At 33.8% G+C, this 15077-nt stretch overlaps 1 protein-coding gene across 1 annotated transcript; it reads right to left on the bottom strand.

Annotated features, from left to right (window-relative positions):
- Positions 1-2709: 2709 nt before the first annotated feature.
- LOC112514724 (CBS domain-containing protein CBSCBSPB1-like) lies at positions 2710-8933 on the bottom strand. Its single transcript, XM_025121325.1, has 14 exons — positions 8797-8933; positions 7454-7622; positions 7223-7355; positions 6978-7148; positions 6470-6548; positions 6262-6375; positions 6089-6155; positions 5876-5981; positions 5731-5789; positions 4526-4638; positions 4313-4446; positions 3608-3693; positions 3432-3521; positions 2710-2975 (listed from the first exon to the last, which is right to left on the bottom strand). Exons 1-14 carry the CDS (start codon positions 8931-8933, stop codon positions 2778-2780), a joined length of 1656 nt encoding a protein of 551 aa, XP_024977093.1. The 3' UTR covers positions 2710-2777.
- Between the last annotated feature and the right edge of the window lie 6144 nt (positions 8934-15077).

Here is a 15077-nt window from a genome sequence, read left to right as displayed (position 1 = left end):
TTCAAATTCAAATTCAATTTTCACTGTAAATATGAGGACTAAATCTCGGTCCTTCATTTTATTTGATTCAACAATTCACATTAATATAGTTTTTATTTAAAATTATCAATTAAGGTGGTGAGCGGGGAAAAACATTTAATTTCAATCCACGCCGACCTTTTTTGAATTTCTATTTTATTTTTGAATTAATTTTTTTACCTCTTTAAAAGTTTAAAATAAATTATCTTAAAAATTACTATTATTTTAATCAAACAAATTATATAAAAAAACGAGAATTTCATGCTCATCGATACGACTTTTATCTCGATATAGTTTTTTTTTTTTTTTCGTTTTAACCTTTTTTTTTACGTGAAATAGTATATATGTGTTATATTAATTATGAAAATTTATGTACATTCAAATGAGTACAACATCTAGACACCGTAAGTCCATAACTCGATATGACATTCTTCAACGTTGTAAGGCACCACGTTATTCATCACCGTTACCCATTACCCATTGAGACCGATCTAAAACCCATCGAGACCGGACGAGAACCTATATCGATATTGATCGAGAACCGATAGATAATGGTCGAGAATCAACATTAACTTGGTATGTGTTTATATGTGTTGAATCATAACCTACCACTTTCATTTTTCATCGAGAAACCTATTAATTGATTTATTATTTGTTTGTGTTCAAAACCATAGACTATCACTTTCATGTTTCATTGAGGAGAATTGGTAACCAACGAGACCAATCAAGAACACTTTGAGATCGATCGACAACCCATTAGAACCTATCGACACTAATCGAGACTTATCAAGAACCCATCCATTGACTTGATGCTGTAGCATATTTATGATGAATATTATGGTGAAAATAAATATTTTTATGATAAATGTCATACTAATATAAATACTTGATAGTTATTGTATACACGGGATCATACATAAATATTAATGATGAATGTTACGGTGAAAAATGTACAATCATGACGTATATCATACTGATGTATGAACGTTGAAAAGTTATTATATACACGTGAACATATATAATTATTAATGATGAATAATATGTATCATATTGATGTATGAATACTAAAGAGTTATTTTATACATGTGCATACTGGTAATTAAAGTTGTTTATTGGTTTTTATGCACGTGTGCATGTTATACACATGTGCATACCAAACAACTTGCTTAAAATTACCAGTATACATCTCTTCCAAATAAACGATTACCAGGATGTTTCTCAGTTTTTATTTTTTGACCTTTTCCTCCTAAATTTGACTATATATATATATATAAATTAACCATTCTTAGCAACAAAAAGAATCAACAAATAGCCATATTTTTACTATGATCAAATTAGCCAAGAATTTTGCAAATTTACTGAATCAACTTTTTCGTCTTTTTCAAGTCAGACGGCGAGTCATTATCTACGGTAAAAAACACATTTTTAAATATCTTTTCTTACGGAAATTTATAAAATTATTGGGTATCTTCTTCATAAAATTGAAAAAATGAAATGTAACAAATAAACGTACACATCCTTTTATCCATGGTGAAGTTTGAACTTTTGACCTTTTGAAAGACTAAAGACTTTGACTTTTTAAGAGACCAAAAACTACTATACCACTAAGCCAAAGACCATTTGAAAAGAAAAAAATAAATAATTTGATAAATAACTCTTTTCTTATCATCCATTTTAAAAATTCCATCACAATTTCTTCTCACATCAAGTAAATAGGACCTACCCAGATACCTTTGGCTTAACGGTATGTCGGTATCTAAGTTTTTAGCCTTATAAGAGGTAGGGTTCAAACCTCACAAAACGTGAGAAGGGTATATATCTTTATTTGTTTTATTTACCGTATATAAATATTATATACTAAAAAAAAAAAAAGWAAATAGGACCCACAATCATTTTTTTACTCCTGTTACATAAAAACAGACCCATAAGATACAAACCTTTTTTTGGAAAGAGGAGAAAAAAGAAATACTAAAAACCAAAAATAGAACACCTAAATAGCAGAAATTGGCCAAAAAGTCTTGAAACAGGACCACAAGGTTGTAGCGTAGTGGTTGAGCTTTGAGACCCGGGAGATGTGATGAAATATCCATCTGTCCTGGGTTCAATTTCAAGGGTCCACAACAGTTGTGGCCACTGAATTTATCAAGGCTCATGTCTTACGGTCGAAATTTTAACGAGATTAATCTTGACATAGCCCATGACACCATTCTGACAAAAAAGAGAGTCTTGAAACAACATATTGTAGCATTGCATTGCAATGATCATACAACACAAATTCATTCATGAAATCCCAAACTACATAAACCTCAAAGAATTGAGACTTTTCTTTTCTTTTTCTTTCTTCAGGATCCACGAAACTAACAACGAACAAAATTTCTCCCTTCAATCAACTGTATATATATAGAGTTGGGTTCACGTGACACCAACCTGTTTTCGTTAGACTTGTGAGACCATAAAGTAACATTGAATCTTCACAGGTAAAACATTGTGAAGGTACTAAAGACACCAAAACTTCACACCAAAAACACTGTAAAGGTTGAAGATTTACCTTCATAATGTTTTGTTGTAAAGGTTGAAGGTTTACCTTTATAGCGTTTTGCTATGAAGGTTCGGTATTATTTGTGCTCTCACGGGTCTCGCAAAAACAGTATGGTCTCACATGATCCGAAGTCTATATATATATAATCCTATGATCTCAGCGTCGTCAAATGTTGAAATCTGTTAAAAATCACGAGCAATAAGAAGTTACGAAGCTAATTTCAGTTACCAGATCTTCTCAAAAACGCTAATACGCCTAATCCAGCCACTAACGCAGCTCCAGCTGCAGCAGCACTGTATGCAGAAGCCCATGCATCTGCTTGATAATGTGCCTGATCAACCCCTACCGCTGCTGATGATGATTTCGACCCTTTTCGATATCTAGGCATTCCGGAATAATCTAGATGCAACTTTAATCCCTGTGTTAACCATTCACCATCAAAATATCAAACTTCTACTTAAATCATGTTTGTTAGTAGCCTAATGAGCTTAATGGGACTCATAGGTTATTGGGGTTAGCTATACATGAGTATTTGGTAGTGGTTTAATGATATAGAAAGCCAAGCTTTTCCAAATCTGTCACTCCCAACTAAAAAACATGCTCCTTCCGTCTAGCTTTATGCAGAAAGCTATTTTTTTTTTTGAACCGGTCTCTCCCAATTAATAAACACACTCCTTCCATTTATGAAACAACCCTCCCAAAGTAAAACCTTCCAAATCTATCCAGATATATCCATTCAGACAGCTTTACCCATACAGGACTTAATGGAAAACCAATCAAACAGCCCCTAAATGTCTTGTTAAAGGTTGTACTTATTTAGAGATAACGGATGTAATTAGTAAAATATTAGCTCGAGGAGGAAGACCAAACACACCTTCCAACCAGCTAATCTTGCATGTTCCACTGCTGCAACAAGATCACTGTCTGTTGCAAGTATGACCTTATCCTGGTCCTCATCTTCGTACTACAATATGAGATCATTCGTAAATGTAATAATCGAAGAGAAGAATTATACGATATTCGACATCAGATAAATGTAGCCAGAAGTACCAAAATCTGTGGGAGGTTGTTGCGGTCAATCTCACCCCCTACTCTCTGAAGTATTGCGGTTATAAGATCTGTCAAGCTTCGAGAATCTGGTAGAACAGTCGATAAAGTTATTTAAACAAACAAAAATTTAAAACGTCTCTACATGCAACATACACGATGGACAAGATTAAAATTAGGGAAGTTGTCCAAAATAGCCAATTTGACCTTCCTCTTCATTTTATAGCCACCTTTTCAACTTATTAACCGAAATAGCGAAGATTACACAAGTGGCACTTACCCAACTTGCATAACCACCCTTTTTCAATATAATATTCAGAAAGAGTAGACATTACGCAAGTAGACATTACGCAAGTTGCGTAAGTGCTACTTGCGTAATGTCTATGTGGACAAGCTATGTGGCACATACCCCCAAACCTCATTTACTTACGCAATCAGTGTGTGCCACATAGCTTGTCTATGTAGACATTACACAAGTAGCATTCATGCAACTTGCATAATGTCTACTTTTTCTGAATATTATATTGAAAAAAGTGGGTTTCTCAAGTTGTGTAAGTGTTACTTGCGTGTAATCGGGTATTTCAGTCAATAAGTTTAAAAGGTGGCCACAAAGTGAAGGGGGGTGTCGGATTGGCTATTACGGATGAAAACCTTAATGCCAAGTTAAATGATGGCTAGATGATTCTATAAACAGAAGAACAAGCATACCAGAGATAAATCTATGCATTCGACCCCGCTTATCTTGGATTTTGAAAGCAAATGAATTGGGATGAGATGAAGAAGGATAAGGAAGAGATTTTCCAGTTTCTCCCCCTTCAGAAGCTAATTTCAACGAACTCTCGCTGCAATTCACAACCCATATTTAGGCAAACCAACAATCAATTAAAATGACATGAACGTAGCAACGGTGTAGACTATAACCTCCTAGTTTCATCCTCGTCATCTATAGGCGATAATGCCATTGCAGAGTCCCAGAACTTTTGCATCACAGAACTTCCTCCTTCGTTATTACTAACCCCGGTAGCATTTCCCACCTAGTTTGCAAATAATGGTAGTTCTATATCAGCTTCAAAAACCAAAGAATGGCATAAAATAAACATAATATTATGATACACTCACTCACACATACTCCTCCATCTAAAAATAAATGACCACAATGAAAAACCGCAGTTTTTAATTAACTAAATGACAATTTTAACTTATAAATTTCTCCATCTCAAAATTAAGGGTAATTGGAAAGTGATGCAGCGTATAAGAATGCAAAATTACAGGTCACCATGTTGATCTGTGAATACCATGTGGATAACCTCCTCTAGGATTTGTTGATTCGATGGATGCCGAATCCTAGGCTTCAAAAATCGAATTCACAAGAACTCAAAATTTGGGAAGGGGAAATCGAAGTTCTGTCAAATACCAGTCTGATCATCCAGTTTTCAATAGAAACATATAAATAGAAGGCCCAAAATAAAGCGGGCCTGAAAACGATTATGGGCCAAACACAAAAGCCCAACGAAAATGCCAAAAATAAGTAAAAAAACAAGATGTCTAAAAACCATGCTTAAACCGGGCTTTGATTTGACTGGTCGTGGGCCTGAAACGGACACCTGGAGCAAGAGTTATGGCCTTTTAAGCGTGGCCCTGTTTGGTAGCCCGATCATGGGTCTCCAAGAACATTAGGTCCGGTCCTCCATCGCCCAAACCCGCATCAGAAAGTATGCAGTTACTTTTGAAAGTGGACATTTATTTGGGACAAACCAAAATAAAAATGTGGACACCTATTTGGGACAAACCAAAATAGAAATGTGGACACCTATTTTGGGACGGAAAGGAGTATGTGGTATAGTTGATATGATACATACATTAACACTACATGGATGATGAGAGATACATCTAATATCACCAAAATTGAATAGGATCTGGTAAGATTTTAGATTTCCTGGAGTCTATAATATCACATTATGCTTGAAGTATTGCAGCCGAATAACTAAAGGGCTTTTAGTAAAATCCAAGGCCGATATAAAATCATTTTATTATGAGAGAACAAGAAAGAAAAAGGAAGGACTTTCACACTCGTTTATTTGAAACCCCAATAAATTATAACCCCGAATACAAGTAGTTTCACTTACTGTGGCTATTGCAGCATGAGTGATATGGAGAACATCAACAATGGAAACAACAAATCCATCTGCATCAAACCATCCGCCAGTTTCAGATTCGAAATGAATGTATTTATTAAATGTATAAATCAAAACAGATAATGTTGTTCTTCACCTCTATCAACAACCGGAAGATGTAAAAACTTTCCATCATGCATGGTGTGCAGGGCATCGACAATAGGTGTATCAATAGTAGCACATTCTGGATTTGGAGTCATTACCTACATAATCAATCGCACACGGCTAGATAGTAAGTTGAAAAGATTTTGTGACGAAGCACCTGTATAGCACATGAACAAGAAAAGGGAACCACTTAAGAACTGATCACCTTCTCCACTAAGGTTGATTCAGCTTGAAGATCTTGTGCAATCACCCGCGTTAAGATATCCTTTGAGCTAATATTGTACAAAATGTACATTAATATATAGTTTGTTATAATAATCACATCATTCTTTCCAAATGCATAAGTGAAAGTGTGAAATATATTTGAGAGAAACTCACGTTAGAATCCCTCGTGGCTTGTTATCAACTGTTACAATGACAGAGCTAATACGAAACTCGAGCATCTTTTTTGTTGCCATTACAACTGTGTCGAATGGCGAAACGGTCACAATCCTGGATAAGGAATATCCTAACTTGGATTATGTTTTTGAATTCATCAAGATAAGGTGGTATATACAGAAAGTAAATACATAAAACTATTACCTACTTTGAATTCTCCGAGATAATGGTAGATAAGGAAGGTCTGAACATTCGCTCTCGTAGTGTTTCAATGAACGTGTTGGGACCTGTATAACGATAAGTAAAAAGTGTAGATAATTAAAATCCCACTTTTCTGCCACAACTGAGGGCCTGTTTGTTAGTAGCTTAATAAGCTTAATGGGACTCGCAACTTATTCGGTCAGCTATACATGACTGTTTGGTAGTGGCTTAATGATATAGAAAGTGACTTATTCAGTAAGCTTCTAAGGGAGCTTTATGCAGAAAGCTAAGTTTTTTCCAAACCTGTCCCTCTTAATTAAAAAACATGTTCCTTTCATCTATGAAAAAACAATCCCAAACAAAAATCTTCTCAATCTATACAGACATATTAATCCACACAGACAGTTTTATCCGTACTAGACTTAATGGAAAACCAACCAAACAGCCCTGAGTCCGCCCCATCTAGACAAAAGAGATATCTGAACTTAAATATAGAATCTACTATACAATCTAACCAGGATAAGTTGTTCCCCAGTGCTTCTCAACGCCTTCAACAGCAGCTGCTATAGCCTTGCCTTTTTCAGCTGCCCTTTCCATACGTTCGATAGCATCATATAAACATTTTGCTATGTCAAGCAAAGCAATAACCTCACCCTTCTCTACAACAGGCAAGTGTCTAAATTTTCCTGCATGCATAATTTAATTCGCAAGATTAGAAGGTTCATCAAAGACCAACGAGTTCTTCCTAGTTGTTACAAACCTTGGACCATCTTTTGTAGGGCTTCCACCGCAAGACTATCAGACAGCACATAAATTGGGTTCCTTGTCATCACCTTTGAGACAGGTGTATTCATATAATCAATCTCACGAGCAATAACTCTTATTGCAATATCCTTCGATCGCCAAAGAGTTTAGTTAGTCAAACTTTATCCTGATGTGATGGAACAATTGTTGGGTCGATTCTATATTCATGTGAGGATTCAAGACAAACCTTGTCTGTCAATATACCACTGAGTAATGCATTTGAGTCGGTGAGCAAAAGAGCATCAGCTCTTCGAGCAGCCATCCGACAGCAGGCTTCATAAATAGTTGTAGTTTCAGGGACTGTCAAGGCCTTCGATAGGCGCAATTGCTTCACTGTACGTTCTCCTGTTAATCCCCTGTTTGATGCATGTCAACAAGTAACCTTTATCATTTTAGAAACTTCATATGAGAAAACTAATATTGACATTTCTATTTTAGTTCCTTCATGTGAGCTAATGCGTAACCTGCTTGTTCCAATGTTTCCAAAAGTAGCCTATGAGCATACCCTAAATGGAAGTGTGAAAATAATACAATTAATTATGCTCTACAACAACAAACTTTTTCACAAGCTTCTTAGCACGGACGTAATCATCTTCTTGATACATTACATATACGAGATCAAGCTGTGCATGTTCATTTCAGATGTTACTTAAACAGCTACTTTAGATCATTTTGCAATGTATCTGCATCCATTTTCCTCCATTTGAAACAGGGATTCTCTTGAAATGCAATCTAAACAACCATTGTTGCTCATGGAAGATTCCAATGTCAGCTTTAATCCAACCATTTCTCAAGGTCTTACACTGTGTTATGAGGTAAGAAAGTGGTTTTTTTGGCCTAGTTTGTTAGCAGCTTAATGAGCTTAATGGGGCTCAGAGCTTATTCTGTCAACTATACATACATGACTGATTGGTAGTGGCTTAATGATAAAGAAAGTAGCTTATTCAGTATGCTTCTAGAGGGAAGCTTTATGCAGAAAGCCAAGTTTTTTCAAATCCTGTCATTCCCAATTAAAAAACAGGCTCATTCCATCTTTGAAAAACTCTCCCAAACAAAACTTTCCCAATCTATACACTTAGATTAATCCACATAGACAACTTTATCCATTAGGAATTAATGGATAACCAACCAAACGGCCCCTTCATTCTGCCATTGATCTTTCTGCTCAAGAATCTGTTAACAATATCTCTAATTCTGTGGTGCTACACCTCTAGGTTTCCTGCTCTGATAGAGAGAAACATCCTAACGGAAAAGCAAAAACTATCGAAGATTATTGCAAAGAAAAGCATGTAATCTTTCTCCAGGCTCCGAACTTCAAACATTAAGAGTTTCCATCTAACAAGGCAACGTTTCGTTTCTCATTGATGATTACAATGATGATTAAGCTTCATCATCGTTGCTATGGTTTATCCCCCAATAAAAAAATAGCGTTACGATGATAATCCGCAAATCCAAAAATGGAAACGTACATGCAAATCAGGAAGTAGAAATTACGAGTCAATCAACACACAAATAGATAACAAATCATACACGGAGGAACGAGAATTGGTGAGAGCTTTGCGACCAGGATCAGGATGTCCATTTTCATAAGCTTTCTTTTTCCGAGAAGATGAAGATGTCATCGACATACTTCTCCGAGAAGAAGAATTCCCATGACGAGTAGTCATCTTCACCAGCTATCAATCAAATGTCCTCTCTCCTTGCCCTACCTCAAATCGTATCAACCAATCAGTTTCATACATAAACAATCACACAACGAATTCAAACCATAATCAACGAGAAAAAACAATTACCTGATGTCAGCAACGATCAAATATCGACGATAATTCAAACGAATTGAAGGGAAGGGGGATGATTGATTGATTGATTGAATATCTGATCGGAAGAAATTATTTTCCGGGAAAATCAAAGGTGAATTTTCCAGGAAAATGCAACCCGATCAGCGAAGATTGTTGGATCGTTGATTAGGAATTGGAAAATTGGGGATTGCAGAGAAGATTTCACGAGTGAAGAATCGAATCGATTCTGATGAATGGAGACGATTAGGGGAAGAATTTGGTTCCAATTTCATTCAAAAATATGAAGAAATTTTGAGGCGTTTTATGTTTCAATGTCCATTTTTGGGTTTCATCATTATATACTCATTGAGATTCTTACACACGTGCACATTTATTTGATGTTATAATCCGTTGACTTATATATTAGAGTCAATTACATGTTTGGTCCATGGGGTTTGTAAAAAATCATGGGTTGGGTCTTTAAATTGAAAACTTACACAATTGGTCCCTATGGTATACACTTGGTTTCTGATTTGATTGTCACCCCATTTTCGTTTAAAGAATCTGTTAACTCAGGAGTATTTTGATTGTTTTTTTTCCTTTTCTGTATGTTCTACTAAAAATATATTATATGTATGATGAGATGTTCCTCGTATTCGTTGACAGGCTCGTTCCAATCATTTTGGAGGCCTTGTTGCATCTGTACTAAAACTACACTGTATTAGTTCCATCTACGATTCTAGATACATAATTGTGTACGTGTATGAAAGAGAGAGAGAGAGAGAGAGAGAGTGAGTGCGGTCTATAGAGGAACGACCTGAAGTTTTGTCATTGTAAAGATTGCCCTCCATTTAAATCTGCATATTCTCCCACACGAAGACTTCTTTAAGTGTTTTTCTCTTTATAGAATTATGCATGTTTCACTGTGTGTTTTAATCTAATCGTCTTACAAAAATATGACCTCTACTTCTTTCTCCCTTATAAAATACTGTGTGAAATTCACGTATTTACTGTCTTAGTGTATGAACTATAAGATCAATGGGGTTTGTCTATATGCTTGGATCCATTCCAGATGATTCTGTGAAAATCCACTGATTTCTCGCTTGATTTGCTGTCTGTGCTTCATCGGAGATGGAGATTTCTCTCTTGATAGCGGCAGGCAGTAGGGCACAAAAGAGTGTGTGTGTATGTGTGTGTATATATATATATATATAATTATATATTTTTTAAATAGTAAATAAGATTAAAAAAGGTATTAAAAACCATAATACTCATAAGTTAACAAAATTTATAAACAGAATTAAGACGAGTGACCTAATTTAAAACAAAATGCATACCGCATAAGCACATAAATCAATTTTCTACTTCGGAGCCTAATTTATACTCTAGTTGTTTATAAAATTACAGGGACCAAACATGTAATTTACTCTATTTAATATTATAGAAATTGTCCACATGGAAAACCTTTTTATAGAATAAAAGTATGTTTTAAAAATTATTTTTTAATGCTTTTTAATTTATATCTTAAAAACAAATTTTATTTTGAAATTTAATTTAAATTGTTATAAAAATGTACTCCATTTTTAGTTTGGACAAATTATATGAAAAAATAACGTACATTAACTTGATTTTTATTTTGGGTAACATACTTTTAAAATTTCATTTTGGTACCTAAAATGTAAAGTTTTAAACATTTAAGTACCCGAGTAACGGGTTGAAGCATTAACCGGTTATCATGCTGATGTGACATATGATGTGACATGTGATGTCGTATCTAACTCAATATTATTTGCTGATGTGGTTAGTGACATGATATTTTTAGTCTAAAATTAGTCTTCAACCGGTTACCCGAGTATTTAAATGTTAAATTTTTTATATCTTAGGTACCAAAATAGAAGTTTTGAAAGTACGTTAACCAAAATAGAAATCAAGTTAAAGTACGTTAGTTAACAATTTACCCTTTAAATTATTTAAAAAATCCATAAATAAATAAACAAAACATTGTAAACGGATAAAATTCAGAAGTAGTAATAATCAAATAAATGGGTCCAACATATTTAAATAACAAATCAAGCGAGTAATTTTTATTTATGATCGGGTTAAATCAGCCATTCTCCTTCGTTTAAGTCGCTTCTCTTTCATGATCTTTTTGGAATACGTCAGATTAAGCTCACACAGAAGTTACCAAATACCAGTGATTTGCCTTTTGCAACTCCAGTCCTTCCTTGTTCTTTGTCGTGTTGTGCATCGACCACCAGTGACCATGCTTCAAATAGTTCTACCACACCGATGATCAATCAACATGATTACGAGGAGTTCTTCCCATCGGAGGCAAAACCGTTATGCCAAGCTAGATGAAGCGCTAATCGATTTTTACCCTAAAGCAAACAAGAAATTGAAACCCAAGAAATAAGCTTAAAGTTACATCAACATAGGTACTAAAATTCAAGAGGGCCTTGGGCCTTGGCGACCAGGGTCTCTCGGGTTCGAGTTCACGAAATCCTCTAGATAGACGTCCATGAAATTGGGCCTACACAAGGCGAAGTTCCGTCTAAGGACAAGAAGACATGTTGATACGGTCTTCAGCCCATTAGCAGTATCTTCACGAATGAATGTAGGACAAATATTTGAATTTTCACTCGGTGTGACACCTGTAATAAGCACTTTTGATGTTTAGATAAACAACTTATACCGGTATCAAACTGGTAATAAAGAGTTTTTGAAGAAGTTAAACAATTATAACTTATAATAAGTTGATAAGGACTTTTGTAGAAAAACATAAGTTATTTGAAATAAACAATCCAAACACCCCTTTAATACGTTGTCTATGTAATAATAAACCAAAATTCTTAGCTAACAGGATGTTCCAATCTTTTTGGAGACCCTTTTATATTTAAAACTTTTGATTGCACTGCAAAATAAGATAACAGAAACAAATACAAATCACAGAGACAACGATAAAGCGTATTCATTTTGTCTTCTGATAGAAATTAGAGAAATACAAAGATGAATTATAGTTCTACATTCATTAATGAAAGATCCTAAATAATATTAAACTGGACTCCAAAATTTTCGAGACCCTGTTCAAATTACACATTTAACATGCTAAAAAATGACCTTGATCAGCCATTCATACTCAGTGGACCATTTAACCCGTATAAAAAACTTACCTTTTTTGATCCTTTTAGGAACCCGTCCCGTTTTACCACATCCATCCTGTTTTTTTTAATGGTATTATTTTTTGTTACATACTTGATTAACTTAATATATTTCTCCTTCAAAAAAAAAGAAAAACTGTATATTGAATATATATATATATATATATATATATATATATATATATATATATATATATATATAAGAGGTTTATTTTACAAATCAAGTTATTTGTATAAACTGTACAAACCTCATTTAGTCAATCATAATTTTTTCTTTTGTTCATTTTTTATGTAATTATAAGAGGCTGATTAATCATTTTTATTATGGAGGTGCTAATAATGGATATTATCGTCTTCATTATATTAATTTTAGAGAAATACATGAAACAATTTTATTAAGTATTATATGAAACAATTTCATAATCATATATGAAACAACTTTATCAAAAAAAGCGTAAGATTAAACAATTTCATGAAATTTTTTCATAAGATTAAACAATGAAATCGACAGATAAGGGTGGTTTGCACGGTTTGTACAAATATGAGTATTTTGCATTTGATCGCGCGCTCGCACACACACATACACACACACACACACATATATATATATATATATATATGTGTGTGTGTGTGTGTGTGTGTGCGTGCGCATAGATTTGGGATCACGTGAGACCAACTTATTTTTGTGAGGCCCATGAGACTATTTTTTGACACTTGAAACTTTCACAGCAAAATGTTGTGAAGACAACTTTACAATGTTTTTCCTGTAAAGGTTCGGCTTTTTTTTTTACCTTCATAGCGTTTTGCTGTAAAGTTCATGTGTAAAAAAGTGGTTTCACGGGTTTCACAAAAACATACTGGTCTCACGTGAACCCAATCCTATATATGTGTGTGTGTGTATATATATATATATATGTGTGTGTGTGTATATATATATATATATATGTGTGTGTGTATATATATATATATAGAGAGAGAGAGGGGATCATTTATATACCGTTATATTAGTATAAACTTTGCAAACTTTCTTTTAACCGTCCATCTAGTCTAATAAATATCTCGATTGCTTCATAATATAAAGCGTTTATCATAATAGATTAACTTTGATAATCCTCATTCCTTCATATATATTTACATATCCAGATCATAATAAACGAACCTTTAATATTTTCATAAATATCTCAATTAATTAATTTGTATAATTTATACTATAGTTGAGTTTGCAAATAAAACCACCTCGCTTTATATATATATATATATATATATATATATATATATATATAGGGTTGGGTTCACATGAGACTAAGGGTTTTTCGTGAGACCCGTAAGACCAATTTATGTTTATTGATCAACTTTATAAGCTAATTATCTAACGGTCTAAAGTTGCACGGTGACAATTTTGTGATTATTGAGAAGTCTTGTGTCAATTTTATGATTATGAATATTCAGATTGTATATCTAATCCAAAAGTTGAGAATTTGTCTTATGAGTCTCACAAAAAACCCTTGGTCTCACATGATCTCAAGTCATATATATATATATAAACTAACCACTCACAACTCACACCAATAAAACACTCCATCTTGCTACCACACTTTACAATATGCAATCCTTTAGTCACAAGAAAGAGACAAGGAGGGCAAGGAATAAAGTATGGGCAACAAAAGGCAAATAGAAAGGGAAAAACCACATTCTTGCTTGTATTTAGAGAAACCAAGACCTTCAAACCATACCACAAACTACACACTTGAAACACTCTAACTTACAACACTGAAAAATGTTGGATTGGGCACCCATATTAGTAGGCTTATTACTGTTTATACTTCTGTCTCCGGGGCTCATCTTTCAGGTTCCTGGAAATACACGTACAGTTGAGTTCGGCAGCTTCAGCACTAACGGGAAAGCTGTAATATTTCACACACTTCTTTTCTTTGGTGCCTTTACTATTCTCATTTTGGCTACTGGATTGCATATCTATACAGGCAGAACCTGATAACAAAGCAATGACCTGTAACTTGTACCTTTTTCGACAGGTGTTAGAAAATCTCTGATTTAAATCTCATCTTTATTACTGAGTAATCTCAACTTGGTTACGTATTGTTACAAGACCCGGTTGTCATTTTGAAGGGGTTTTGTGTATTGTAGTTATGACGGATTTTTTATTTAACTTATTTTCTTGTAACAGTGCGTGCTTTCGTATAAACCGTCTTACTATGTTTTTTTGGTTGTTGATTATTATTTTTTGTTAATAATGAGTGTTGCATTTTGCAAATGAAATAAAAAAACTGTTATTTATGTGTCAAATACAGTCCAATACTTGTTTACAGTTCAATATGCCAAAATTGGAAAAAAAAAATGAATTAAAATCGATTTTTGCATTTTCATTAATATCATATAATCTATAAATATATAAAAACAAGACGTTGGTTTAATTATGTGGCACAATTTTTTAATACGATATTTGATTTTTCCTACCTTTTCAATGTTTTATTTGTTAGTTTTTAATATATAACCAAATTTCAATTGTTTATAATCATTGATTCGTTGAGTAGTAGTTGAAAACATATGTATATGTATATATAGGGTTGGGTTCACGTGAGACCAAGGGTAATTCGTGAGACCCGTAAGACCAATTTATGTTCATTGATCAACTTTATAAGCTAATGATCTAAAGTTGTACGGTGACAATTTTGTGATTATTGAGAAGTCTCGTGGCGTTTATGAATGTTCAGATTGTCAGATTGTAGATCTAATCCAAGAGTTAAGAATTGGTCTTACAAGTCTCACGAAAAACCCTTGGTCTCACATGATCCCAAGTCTCTCTCTCTCTCTCTCTCTATATATATATATATATATATATATATATATATATATA

The sequence above is a fragment of the Cynara cardunculus genome, assembly GCF_001531365.2.
Source record: "Cynara cardunculus var. scolymus isolate 2C chromosome LG 6, CcrdV1, whole genome shotgun sequence".
NCBI lineage: Eukaryota > Viridiplantae > Streptophyta > Magnoliopsida > Asterales > Asteraceae > Cynara > Cynara cardunculus.
Note: the sequence above shows the minus strand (reverse complement) of the source record. Positions and strands in the feature narration are given on the sequence as shown.

Bases quoted from the DNA above. Each gene is read 5' to 3' on its own strand.
- LOC112514724 (XM_025121325.1), bottom strand. From the start codon at position 8,933: ATGACTACTCGTCATGGGAATTCTTCTTCTCGGAGAAGTATGTCGATG. The intron at 7,356-7,453 runs GTTTGTCTTGAA...TGGCGATCGAAG, and splicing joins GTGGTATATTGACAGACAAG to GATATTGCAATAAGAGTTAT. The intron at 3,522-3,607 runs GTACTTCTGGCT...CTCATATTGTAG, and splicing joins ACAACCTCCCACAGATTTTG to TACGAAGATGAGGACCAGGA.